The following is a 14,300-nucleotide window of genomic DNA, read 5'->3' as shown; positions in this document are numbered from 1 at the left end:
ATAAATGCACCATGCATGAACATTCTTGTATACAGTTATTACTTAAAATGAACATCTTGCTCCTAGTCTGCATAGTGGGGTTTGAATTAATATCGATGACTAGAGAATTAAGAAGTACGGGACATTGCTAGTTCTGCTCATCATGGAAGTAACTCAAAAACAAATAGGATACACCAAGAGATATACACAGAGACATAGACACACAGCCAAGTGGATTAAGATTTGTAGGAAAAGTCTTGTGTACAGAAGACGAAAGCAGTATTTCAGCTTGTACAATAAAAGGAGCTTCCAATGTAATTTTACAAGTGATTTTCTAGCAGTCCAAGCCAGCTCCAAAGTGTGATTTTGTGCTGTGTGAAACAGCTAATTTATCTCAGTGATAGATGCCTGTCTGGTACACCAGCTGCTAACAAATGTCATTACATAAACTTTCTGCAAGAAAACACACAGCTATGTTTGCACTATTCAAACCTTAGTATTTTCATTTGATCTGGCAACCAAGCCAGCAAGATTACAAGCTTAAATGGCCCATATCCTTTTTGATTAATACACACCTCCCACAGATGTCCAACCAAGCTTCAAACCAGAAGCAGGTACACGGAGAAGTGGAGTCCCCGCTTGGAATAGAAAGACACTTCTGACCACTGACATGACCTTATATACTGCTTTCCTGGGCTGGTCCTACTTTTTCACCACGTTTCTCTTGTATCTGAACACCTGAAATATCCTGGTTTTAATTCCATTGACTAACTTTCTGAAAATATTCTCTCTTCCCTTTCACTTTTACAAAGCTGTATAGAAGACCTACTGAGACAGCAAAAAGATCAGAGACCCACTGGGATAGACATACAGTGCAACACCTTTTTCCCCACTTAATTAAACCACATGATGAAAACAAACTATAACCAAAGAACATTACCAAACACTAGTTCTGTTCAGTTTTTAATGGAAAATTCATTTAGAGCACCTGCCTAATTAGGCAAAGGTAGGGGGAAATCCTCTGTCGCAAGACATCAGCTTCTCCAAGTTACAAATATGCCTCTTCAGAAAGTTTATCTTTTAAAAGGCTATTTCATGCACCCAGATGTTAGTACAAATGTTGCTTGTAAGCGCTACATGTGTTTATTACATGACAAGGAGTATTTAATTATGTAACTATCCTGGGCCTGCATCTATTAAACTCTTTACTTAACTATTTTGGGACTGCATCTATTAAACTCTTTAAACTACTTAGATATTCTGGGACTGCACCCGGCAGTGGCGGTAGAAAACCCCAAAATACCACCCTTTTTTTTCATAGTATTTTGCAATGCTGCCAAGAGTTCCCAAAACAGTCATGTTCAGAGGTGATGTGAATATATATACACACATAAATATATATAATGTGTATTATCAATATACAAAAGACATGATAACACAGGATAAATTTTAGATAACGTTATTATTTACATAAATTAAAAGGAAGTAGGCTCACAGTTTATGTAACTGCATTCAATAGAGCAAAAGCAAGCAGAATTACAAGTGGGTGGTACACTGCTTTTTCCATAAACAATAGGGATAAAAGAACTGTCAGTAGATGAAGTGCTGCTGGGGACTGACATTGTTTCCTTCCAATTTTAATGAATTTTACGATTTTTTTGGTGATGGCTATAAATAAAGTTGCAGAAAAATGTGGTAGCCAATATGAATCATGCTCACTGTGTTGGAGTTTTAATTATCTGCATTCATAATTGATACTACTCATGTAGAGGTGTTCAAACTATATTTGCATTTTGTTCTTGAAATGAAACATAAACTGCAAGCATTGTGTGTATGAATGACAGTTTAATCTTTCTATGTAACACTGATGTTTCTGATCTATGCTGACTTAATTCAGAAGTCACTCTTGTCATGTTACATTTATAACTGAACAACAAACCAAGACAGAACTACCGTAACACCTAATTAACTTCTAAAATTTCATAGCTGCTTTATTTTCCTGCTGAGTTTTGGAAAACACCTATTAAAAATTGTGCGAGCCCAAATTCTATTTTTTTTTTCTCTGGAAATTTTACTGTGGTTGCATTCTGCATGCACAAACACATAGTCACTTGAACATGAAGTCACTTTGCAATCAGTTTGCAAAGAAAACCTTAGAAAAATCTACTTCTTAAACAGAGACACTGAAACCTGTAAAGAAGTGATAGTATTTTCTGTAGATGGAACTGGAATTAATTTATGACACCCAGGGAACTACAATTTCTCTGCATGACACTCAACTTCAAGTGTTTTTTTTCCATATAGTTGTATTGCAAACATATTTACATGCATGTATAAGCACCTGTATTACAGTTATACAAAATTAGTCACATTAAAGAAAAAGCGATAAGGGAATGAAAGTAATTTAATTTCTCACCAAGATAAAAAACTGTGCTCGTGGTCCACCAAGTCTTGCCCAAGCAAGAAAATAAAAACTCAGGGTATGAAGAGCTGGATCAAGATTGTGTTCAGCTCAAGCTATCAAATATGAAATCTCACATGCATGAGATCAAGAATGACTTCGTGAAGTTTTACCATCATGTAAATTTGCAGCTGAAGTCATCGTTCTGCAATATTTCTGCTAAGGGATCTTGCCCTGACTGTAATGCTGGTAGTAATGGCTGCTAGAACATTGCCAAACTCAATATGGGCACTTCAAGACATATGGGACACAAGCAAGCATCAGAATAAAGGACATGTACTGCATTTTACTTTAAGGAAAGCAGTCATTTAAACCACCAGTGAATGAAACATACACAGACCAAGCTTTCTCAGGGTACCAGTTACTAAGGCACTTAAATTTGTCCTTTACAAAATAACAGAAGAAGGAAATAAGGGTATAGTATATTAGTTAACATACAGATGCAAAGCACATATATGCGTAGCTGGGAAGAAGCAGAAAGTAACCTGATACAATTATGTAGACCAAGTGGTTGTTGTTTGCATTTCTTACACTTCTACATACCGTAATTTGAACTGAGATCGCACTTCCCCATGTTCTATTTGAACCAGTTCATTGTAACAAGCAGTTATGCTGCTATTCTCCATGAATTGCTGGAAGACAAATCAAGAGTGCATGAAATAGATTGGAATGGTTTTAAACTGTTATTTCTGTTCCTGCACCTAAAACTCTAACCTTATAAAGAGAGCTGGCGTGAGTCCAGCAAAGGGCCATGAAGGTGATTAAGCATCCTTCCTGTGAGGAAAGGCTGAGAGAGCTGGGACTGCTCAGCCTGGAGAAGAGAAGGCTCAAGAGGGAATCTCATCAAGGTATATAAATATCTGAAGAGAGAGTGTAAGAAGACAGAGCCAGCCTCTTTCCAGTGGTGCCCAGTGACAGGACCAGAGGCAATGGGCACAAACTGAAACACAGGAGGTTCCCTCTGAACATCAGTAAACACTTCTTTCTTTTACTGTGAGGGTGGCTGACCACTGGCATAGGTTGCACAGAGGGATTGTGGAGTCTCCATCCTTGGAGATCTTCAAAAGTTGTGTGGGCATGGTCCTGGGCAACCTGCTCTAGGTGGCCCTGCTTGAGCAGGGAGGTTGGGCAAGATGACCTCCAGAGGTCCCTTCCAACCTCAACCATCCTGTAATTCTGTAGAAATAAAAAGCTGTAGTGGTACCTTTTGTGTTCAGTAATCATCTTTTCCCCAGGAATGATTTTCTAGTTCTTAAGAAAACATGGCTATCTAAATACAAAGCAAGTATGAAAATATGCTAAAACCTCAACTGTGAATTTTCCCATTTGGTTTTAGCAACCCAGTTAGAAACAGATAATCTAAAAAAACCCAAACACAGTCTCACACAAAACCATGAAGTATTGCCTTGATGTTTCATTTCGAACATCTATCATTAATTCCGAATGGAAATGGAATACCATAGAGACATAAAACATTCATGCTAAAAAAAAAGAAAAAAAATATAATTAATGATATTTGGCATTTCATTTGTTTTCAAGCAAATATTGCAGCTGAAGCTCAGAAGGTGAATTAACTTTGCTCCACAAGTAATCTCACTGAGCTGTCACTGTGAATTCAGAAGTGCAGAAACCAAACTATTATATACTCCAGATGAGAGAGAATGTCCTCTCTTTTTTAGGCAAAGGTAGTAAGCCGAAAGGTCTTGTGCTTGGTCCTGCTGAAATCAGAAACTTTGTGTTGATACAAAAGAAGTAGATTCTCTGACTTCAGTTAAAGTTTACTGCTCATGAGTAAACTTCTGCTATGAAGAGCTAAAACACTCCTTTAGAAATACATGCACTGACTCTAGTTTTTACAGAAAACACCCTGTGTTGTCATTAGTTCTCACAGCACAGCCACATGCAGAGTCAGAGGCAGCACTCAAACCTCCAAGGAACAAAGAACGGTTTTAAAGAAATCTACACCTCTCCACTGCATGAAAAATTGTGTTTTGGGGACCAATGGCTTAATCCTAAATTGTCAGCAAAATGTAAAAAAGTAAAATTAAAAATAACTGCTGACATGGGTCTGCTCCACTCCTTAATGTTAAGATCTTAAAATATTTCTGTAACTCCTATTTCACGCACTAAGTGAATGCATGGAAAACCAGAAGACACAATATCAAGTTGGCAGAACCAAAGGTGCAAGTGATGTTGTGTTTTTGCATAACAAACTGTCTGCAAACAAACTTGTCTTCTACAGCACTGTAGATTTAGGTTTTCAGTTTTAGGGTGCTCTTTTAAATATTCATATATGCTCGTGGTAAATTTAAAACAATATAAAACCAAATCTATCAATAATATACAATTTAGCAATGATGGCAACGCATTTTACAAACTGAACTTACTAGAACATACTAAAGCTCTTTGTAAACTGAATTTTAAAGTAGTGCTGTTTACTGACAAAATTTAACCACTACTGTTTACTGACAAAAATCAACTACTATCTCAGCACAAATCTTTGGCTAAGAACCAAGAATTGCAGCTTGTTGAAGGGCTAAACCTGCTCTTAACTGTTGCATAGTCTTCTGCAGATGCACAGAATATCTTTATTTAAGTTTATAGTACTAATGCCATTCATTCACTGGCCCACTCAGAGCTGAGAAATCAATTGGGACCTGAAAAAAGTAGGAAACATTTCCTTTTTCTAATCTGTGCATCTAAATGAGGCACAAGAAGATAAAGATCTATTAACTCTCAAATATTAGAAGGCAGATAGCAATACTTTCTTTTAAAAAAGTTTAGTATTTATACAGTACATTTTGATTTAACTAACATATATTCTTAAATTACATTTTACTTCTTTATAATTGGATTCCACTGTCATCCTGTACAGAACTTGACACAAGCCACAAGAGTCATCAGCTAGTAGGAATGCATCATTCTTCTTGCTTAGCAAGAATTACTAGGTTTAATATTAAAGATTTATTTTGCTGCAAACCGGAAAGTTTTAATAGTAACTGGTCAATGAGAATCAACGTTTGTTTAGGAAAAGAAGTAAAATTCAAAAGCAAGACAAGATTGTAATTGAGTAACTGCAAACATTAAGGTCCCCTGTTGTCTAATTTAAATCATAGTTAAAAATCAGTCAGGAAGCCAAATCAGTTATTTAAATTAGTCCATCCTAAGTAGGCCATCACTATTAGATTCATGAGGCTGAGGGGAAAAAAAATCAGCATAATAAATGTACTGCATTAACACCACCATTAATACACAAATACAAAAGCTGTTAATGATACAGGGAAAAAAAATCAGAAGATATAATAAAACAGCCTTTTTTGAGAAGGAGGAAGAAAAAACAGAAATAACTCAGCATAAAGAAAAATGCCAAAGGGATGTATAGAATTAACAGAAAAGAGTCCTGAAATCTCTCTGTTTGTAAGATCTTTTAGTGATCATAGTGATCCAGATGTGGAGAGTGATCAGTCAGCACTGATTTCATTAGAAGAAATGAAAAGTGATTTCTTTAGGACTGCTTACAATATATAGTATAGGCACATATAAACATAGAAAGATATTACTCTAACATAAGTACACATGAAGGCAACAGAATATTTTAAAGCAGAATAATCAGGTATTCACTGCACAAAAAAAATTTATGGTTATTTGCAAGAGTATCGCCCCCCAAAAGGATTAAAGGAGTTCTTTGGAATCTTTAGATCTAAACCCGATGTAAAAAGTCTGGTTTTGTCTACAAAACTCTACAAAAAGGTAACAGATGAATTGGCTAGAAGCTCAGACTCTTTACTAATCAAGTTAGAGATGCATTTAGAAGAGAGCCGTCACCAGACGGAGTGATTGCATTCAGTGTTTTGTCAAGGAAGAGGAGGAAGATGATGAGCAAAAATAGGACAAATGCCGATACGATGAATAGTGATAATGCAAAATAAAGCTACCAGAAAGGCCGAACTGTAAAAATAAAAACAGTGAAGAGAAACTTACAATTTGAACAGATATGATTTTCCAAAAATAAACTTCATTTTGCTGCTGAGGAAGAGATTCCCTGCAAATACTGTCTCTCTATTTGAAGAAGGGTATTTTGAAATCTTTGTGTGTGTGTGTTTTTTTTCTGTTAATGGATTTAGTCCCTACTGACCCCATCCAAGCAGAAATAATTCCTATGTCCACCCCACTGTGAAAAAAGGATCTTTGACATCAGATGTGTTTTAAAGGCTTGAAAATAATTCCAGTAGGGTATTATTATATCATGAAAGCTCTCTAATAAATTTGGGACAGCTAGAGGGAATGGTTAAAGCAGCTGTCAGGTAGGTGCAAAGAGATTTTACTTTCCTAGGCAGACAGTGTGCCACTGAAATGTGTCTCAGAGCTGCACAGTGTCTCCTCTGTCTCTACTCAGTACTACACCTACAGTTATAATTACCCCACAAAACATATTGCCCTGCATTGTTTTTAAATGAAACACCAGACCTGAGAAGAAATAAAGATTTCTTTGAAAAATATTAAACTTTTTTTTTTTGAGAGAGAGAGAGATGGAGAAAACTACACTAAGAAAGCACTGGCATTCTTGGGCTGACCTTTCTTTTAGTCTCAACTTTTCCAATTTTCGGAGCACCTAAGTGCTTCAGAAATGCGTTTGCCTTTAATGCTTTTGCTCCCATAGTACCCTTGCCGGAGAGGCGAGATCTATTACCTCTTTTTGGAGATGATCTACAAATGGTGACTCTGGTACATGTTCTGCTTTGTAAAGAAACTCAGGCTAAATATGAGCTAGCTCAGACACTGGACTCAGTATGAGCATATTAGCATGAGATTCTGCCTGGGTTAACTCCCTTCCTTCTCTGGTTTTCCTTCCTACAGTTAATTGTCCTAACTACATTTAGTTCATTCTCCCTAACTACAGTGTCCACTGATGTTCTTCTACCTCTTCAATACAAAACCTTCCTTATGAACAGCTAACTTCAATATTACAGCTGATTCATATTACATTAACGTAACATTAATATCCATCCAAAGCTACTCACACAAAGGCTGGAAGAGGGTAAGCGACTGAACCTAGATTTTCAGAGCTGAGAACTCCTGCATTTCTGCTTTCTCCTACAAAGCTATTTTGAGAAACAGTATGAACAATTCTCTTCCCTTCTGCTGCCTGTACAGGAGAGCGTCTAATGCTGTCTTGAGAAGAACAGGTGCAAGCCAACACAACAGACCTCATGGGAAAAAAAAAAAAAATCTTCTTCACATCAGGAGGAGATGGACTAGGCTTGTAGTCCCTTTAGAATAGGAATCCCAGCAGTCTGAGGCACACAGAGATGGCTGGGTGACTAGTTAGCATGCTGCAATATGCAGCATACATTAATCAGGGTCCCCCATAATCGTTTTTTTAATGCAGTCATAAACAAAACCCACTCACCCACCACCCACCCAGATGGCAAGAAGTTAATCTCAGTATTCCTGCTTATTCTGGAAGGATTAGCTAGATCACAGATTCTCTTACTTCATATGCTTCTTGGATGCACTGTTGAAAAGAAGAGAATACCCAAACAACTGCCACTGGTTTCTCATCAATAAATTTTTGACAGAAGCAAATGTACAGTTTTCAATTTGAGGAAGTAGAAGTGGCTGTGATTTATGAAGCAATCATGGTTACTATATTAAATATGTAATTTATACATACCCTATCAAAGCCTGCATTAAGAAGGGGAAGAACAGAAGTCTCTTCTTGGTCAGCAGATCTACAAAACAAAATCATAGAATCATAGAATCGTTTAGGCTGGAAAAGACCCTTAAGATCATCAAGTCCAACCATTAACCTAACACTGCCAAGCCTACCGCTAAACCATGTCCCTAAGTGCCACATCTACACATCTTTTAAATACCTCCAGGGACGGTGACACAACCACTTCCCTGGGCAGCCTGTTCCAATGCTTGACAGCTCACCAGCTTGGTTGCCCTTCTCTGGACACGCTCCGGCACCTCAATGTCTTTCTTGAGGGGCCCAAAACTGAACACAGTACTCGAGGTGTGGCCTCACCAATGCCCAGTACAGGGGGACGATCACCTCCCTGCTCCTGCTGGCCACACTATTTCTGATACAGGCCGGGATGCCGTTGGCCTTCTTGGCCACCTGGGCACACTGCTGGCTCATACTCAGCCGGCTGTCAACCAGCACCCCCAGATCCTTTTCCACCAGGCAGCTTTCCAGCCACTCTTCCCCAAGCCTGTAGCATTGCATGGGGTTGTTGTGACCCAAGTGCAGGACCCGGCACCTACTTGGCCTTGTTGAACCTCATACAGTTGGCCTTGGCCCATCGATCCAGCCTGTCCAGATCCCTCTGTAGAGCCTTCCTGCCCTCATGCAGATCAACCCTCCCTCCCAACTTGGTGTCATCTGCAAACTTACTGAGGGTGCACTCGATCCCCTTGTCCAGATCATTGGTAAAGATATTAAACAAAATTGGTGTGTTGTATGGTCACACAACATTTAAGAATTAGGTGGTACCAATTTGACATAGTTACCTAAACATAATGAATGCAGTGAGAACACTCTTGCATAAAATATATGCATAAAATTATACTAGTACAGAAGTTGATACTATAGTTTTCTTTTATAGGTATTTGCAGCTACTACTGCAACCTCATAGTTATTCCTGCAGGAAACCTGACAGATACTCTACGGAAGTCCTGTGTCTCTTCACAGACACACAAGGGCATTCCAAAATGAAAGCATAAAGAGGATAAAAGACATCCTGTGGAATTCTATGAGAAAGAATCTAAAAAATTGTTATTAAGTAAAAGGTGATGCAAGTTGTAAAGTCTTGCTCAGCAGCAAACTTAGTCTATTTTCTAATCTTGGCAGGAATAGTTCTTTTCCTGCCACTTTATTTCCTAATATTTTAATTCAGCTAGGAAATTAATAAAATTGAGTGGATTCAGTAGTGTGCAGGAGTTTTAACAAAGACAGGAAAGGTCTCTTTTTTGAAGGTATTTGATAAAAATGTATTTAAGTCAATAAGAATTTTACCTGAATACATGTGGTATGAATTACTGAATAAGGATCTCAGGACAACATTCTGGTGAGTTTAGTGCCAACAGGATTGAAGATTACTCCATTACCCAGTTCCCTAATAACCACAGTGTGTTATTTGATCTAGTTATTTCACTTAGAAAGTAATAGACAGCTTTCTATTTTTTTCTTTTAGAAACCAACACATAGCTTTCTAATTTTTTTTAGTATACAAGCCATTACATTATGATCCTCTGAAGGTGATAGGGATAGTACTAGTCTACATAAATGGAAAGTTATCAAATAATTAAACAGGCCACATAACACATGACTAACCCCTTTCAGGTAAAGTAATATTAAGCTTACTCTGTAAGGTTTGCTAGTAAGAAACTTTCTGTTTTTAGATAACTATTATACATAACATTCTTATAAAATAAAATAAAAATATTTCACAAAACAGTAATACTTACGCGTGTGGAACCACAGCAAGTATTACAGTGTGCTCTGATGGTTTTGTGGCACGAATAGACCTGAGGAAAAAAAATTTCTCAGTTACACCACATGCTTTCTCAATGTTACTCTGAGTATCTTAACAGAAAATATAAATGAAAACAAGGACTGAAAGACAGCATTGAGGCTAGGAAATAGGATATCACACTGCCAAAACCTACCTATCCCCACTTAGAAAATCCATTTCCATTTTGCTACCAGATTCCTCGGATTTTGCTCAACACAGTGAAGAAGCAAGAGCTCCAAAAACACAGGGCATGAACAGCAGCTCTTCAAATCCACTCTTATAACCTAGCAAAAGTTTGCCCTGTTAGCTTATTTGGAGCAGACTGCCCTGAATGCATGGATTGAGAAAGGTCAGCTATACAGTGCATTTTCAATAGCCATTTGCTACTTTAAACAAGAATCTCCACTACCTTCTCCCATATTTACCATTGTCCTACTAGATATTGTAAAATTTTCTTTAGAGGGTGGGAAATGCTTTTGGGGCATGCAATTAAGAACAGACGGTATAGCAAATGTATATGATCAACTATAATTTATGAAATGCTGAATAAACAAAATTTTACCACTTTACATATTATTGAGAAACTGAAAACAATATGGCCAACTATCAAAAGAACACTCCGTTCACCTTTTACTAGCTAAGGGTAACTTTTTTCAATCATGTCACACTGTCCTGAATAAACAGTCTTTATTTATCTGTTCGGCCTTTTAGAAGAACTTCCATCAGCACAAGTATTTAGGCTTTAAAATGCTCATTGTCACAAACATGGCAAATTCCAGCTCGTGATGGACTGAGAAGCACAGCATGGTGTACGGTACAAAATGTATGCTTCAGTTGAAACACTGTATTTTAGCAAAAAGTCCCAATACTAAGTGCTTGCAACCTCAAAGATGCTAACACAGAACCAGAAGAGTGATGTGAACTTCTGTGAAGAGCTGTCAGTGCCTGACCCAGTGGACAAGCACACACATTCCTTTGAAGCCCTGCACCTTCAGACTTTGCTGCAGCAGTAACCCAGGAAAGAAGCAGGCACAGACAGCAGGGAATAGTTTCACAACAGCTCTGGCTTATGCTCTGGTAGAGCCCATGACCTAAAGAGACAATTCTATGATTCAGCTTCACCAAAAGTGTATTTTTTCTATTGTTCTCCCTTTGCAGATGTAGGCAAACCTCCTGGCCTCAATCCCCAAACTTCCATTTTACTATAGTTTTGGTGGTTTATTTTTTGGTTGTTTGTTTGTGTTTTTTTGTTGTTTTTTTTTTAATTAGGAGGTTTGCTTTTGTACAATATATTCTGAAGTTCAAAAGAAGCATAAGGTTCTTTAGGTTACCTGCAGATATCTTCCGCATCAAAATATCTGGAGTTCCGGTGATCTATAACAATTATTTCCTGGTGCTTATCAAGAAAACATTCAAGTGCTGACTCTGGAGTCCGGGCAATATTGCACCTGTATCCAGCTCTGTCACAAGCCCACCAGAAACCATCACTTTGGTTGTCTTCTTTTGCAAAGATCAGCAAAACCTGCAAAGCATGCAAAACAGCGGCATCACATTAAACATATAAAATAGTTTTCTGCATAGGGCAAATTGTAACAAAGACTTCTGCTGTATGAAAGATTGAGTCTACTTTGAAAGTGGGAAGATCGAACTACAGACTGTAAAACCGCTGATGCAGTAGCACAACTTTCTTAATAGATTGAGTGATTATCAATAGATAACCAATAGTTAACTGTGTATGACTGATATTTAGGACAAAACCAGCTGCCAGATGATGAAGTCTCTTCTAACTCATTTTCAAATTGAATCAGCAGCCACCCAGAGCTGGTGGGTAGGTGTTCAAATATCACTGCCACTCTCATCAGGCCACCCCAGCTACACACACTTTTAATTGTAATGAACCGTCTGAAATGCAACTGCCTCAATTATTGCTCTTCAGGGACAAACAATTAACATAACACAGTTTTATTCATTATTTCTCCTTTGGCATAAAACAAAATTGAGTTAACCCATATTCTTTCAAAAGTGAAAAGAACAACAGACAAGGAGGTATGGACAGGGCTGGGTAGAGGAAAAAAACTGATTCAAACATCACAATTTTTACCCAATAAATTGTCCCTAATTATGTAAATATATGAGGTAGTTTTGACAATTTCAACTGAACACTTAAGGAACCGCTCACACAAGATCAGGTAGGATGTGTGCTGAGGCGCTGTTCTGAAAATCAAATTGATGCTGTAGGAAGTCTGCTTGCTAACTGACACACAGAATACAGGCTGAAAAGAGCTGTATTTTCGTGCTTCTTGTGTGAAAGAAAGAGTGCTTTTAGGAGAGAGCAAATTTTTCATCCTTGCCCTATAATACATTATTATTATCAGCATACAAATTACACAGCTAGGAACACAAGTCATGTAGAAAATCCCCTTCACAATTTGGACATATTTACCATAGCAACTGATCACTAACTATGCCACCCTTTGTGACAGATGAAGAAAAAGGTTAATTTAGTGCAACTATGCTGTGAAAAAGGAAGGCCTCAGAAAGTCAAAAGTTTATCCACAGCTATTCAAATTGCACAGAAAGGCAGCAGCCAGAGAATGACCTATGTATAAAGCAAAATCCTGTTCATTTCACAAATAAAAGTCATCTCCTGACTTCACTGAAACAACCTGTCTGAGCAAAATATGCAAAGTTTTGCCCCAAATGCCCATAAAAAAAGGTCAATGACCTTTCATCTGTCCTCCTCTATGCAGCTGTGCTGTCACCACATGAAATTCAACACCATCAGTCTGGAAGCTAGAAAAGGTGACCATAAATTTTCTCTTACATTGAGCTGTCTGGATTGTAGAATTCTAAACAATAAACAAATCAATTAATGTGACTGTGGCAGGATAACCAGCTGAAGTTTCATTAAACAGCGGAAGAAAATTATATGCTCAGAAGTTCTATAAATATTAAGAAATAACTTAAGTTTCAATTTATTAGAGTATTTTTAATTGCAGTTAACAATAAGCAGATTTGGGTTACTGACACTTAACATCCAAGGTAACTGTTGTCACTCTACCTAATCCCTGATTTTTTTCCAGCCATAGAAGTGTTGGAAAGCTTTGACATGGTTGAGCTGCAGACTTTGTCTGTGGATACTCAGGTAAAGTCGCTACTCTGATACAATCTTCTGTTTGGTTCCAGCTGCTATTAGTTTTATTTCATTCCTAGTTTGATCGGTACAATATGGTTCAGAAAACTGGTTTTTTGTGGCACATTTTTGATATCTTTTTGCAAGATTCCCAGTTTGGAAATAAAGGATTGCAAAATGCAATCATTTACCAGCTGTAAAATAATGGAGCTTAATTAAACCACACCATCTCCCACTGGTAGCTAATTACCAGTGTGTGAATCCTTCTGAGAATATTAACTTTAAAAGTTTTTTTTAAAGTATTACTACCATGCTTTTTCATTAACATTTGTATGAAGCTTACTATAAACCATCAAAACATAATGTAACTATAAGTATATTGTGAGATACGCTCTCAAAGTCAACATAAAAATATAACAATCCATATAAACAACACCATCAAGGAAAAGCTTGAATTCAACCTGTGTTTCCTGGCAAAACCCCGATGTAGCTATTTTTTGGTGTATAATTTGTCAGTGTTACTGTAAAAAAGATCATTTTACTGACTGCTGCCCTGGTTTAGGAGCACTGTGGACTTCTCCTGTGGAGACCTTTACATTTTTTGGTGATGTATTGGAATTTTTACCATCTTTCTAAGTATTTGCTTTGCACAACTATTGCATGTCTTGTTCCCAGTTTGTCATACAAATACAGAAAACAGACAGAGATTTGCTTTAAAGAGCTCAAAATAAAACAAGAGACACCAGCTGAGTACAGACACATAGGGTACCACAATGAAACTGAGAAAATTGCAAACAGCAACTTCAGAAGTAAAAATAAAGTTACTTAATTATTTTTATGTTATTGTATCCCTGCAAAAGAGTTTTAAGGTGGAAACACATAGTGGCTCTGAATTAAGTTGGAAAGGAGCTCTTGTTACACCACAAATTAACATGGGGGAACAGTAAAATGCTGTGCATCATCATGTTTTGTTTGCAGCTCAACAGAGTAGATGACCATCATCAGAACAGAAATGGAGTTTGATGTCAATGCTGTGAAAGAGATGATGGCCAATGAATGTCCTAAGAGGTGAGAAAATGTAATATTTGAATTGGAGACACATCCAAAGTTTTATCAGCCCTGGTAAACACTTCTGCAAAAGGATGAGACAGCTTTTTAATGTGCACTAAACATTTATAAAAACCACGTTTCTCCTGTGTCTTCTGGA

General features: G+C 37.4%; 1 protein-coding gene across 1 annotated transcript in view; it reads right to left on the bottom strand.

Annotated features, from left to right (window-relative positions):
- The window catches only part of PDE8B (phosphodiesterase 8B), a 79,056-nt gene that overhangs the window by 27,275 nt on the left and 37,481 nt on the right, over positions 1 to 14,300 (bottom strand). Inside the window, exons 3-6 of the mRNA XM_052775844.1 lie at positions 11,292 to 11,482; positions 9,914 to 9,973; positions 8,115 to 8,172; positions 2,984 to 3,072 (exon numbers count right to left, since the gene is read on the bottom strand). Of these exons, the coding sequence (XP_052631804.1) occupies positions 2,984 to 3,072; positions 8,115 to 8,172; positions 9,914 to 9,973; positions 11,292 to 11,482 (398 nt within the window). The remainder of the gene's footprint in view (positions 1 to 2,983; positions 3,073 to 8,114; positions 8,173 to 9,913; positions 9,974 to 11,291; positions 11,483 to 14,300) is intronic.

The sequence above is a fragment of the Harpia harpyja genome, chromosome Z (genome assembly GCF_026419915.1).
Source record: "Harpia harpyja isolate bHarHar1 chromosome Z, bHarHar1 primary haplotype, whole genome shotgun sequence".
Lineage (NCBI taxonomy): Eukaryota > Metazoa > Chordata > Aves > Accipitriformes > Accipitridae > Harpia > Harpia harpyja.
This window is presented reverse-complemented; position numbering and strand designations above follow the sequence as displayed.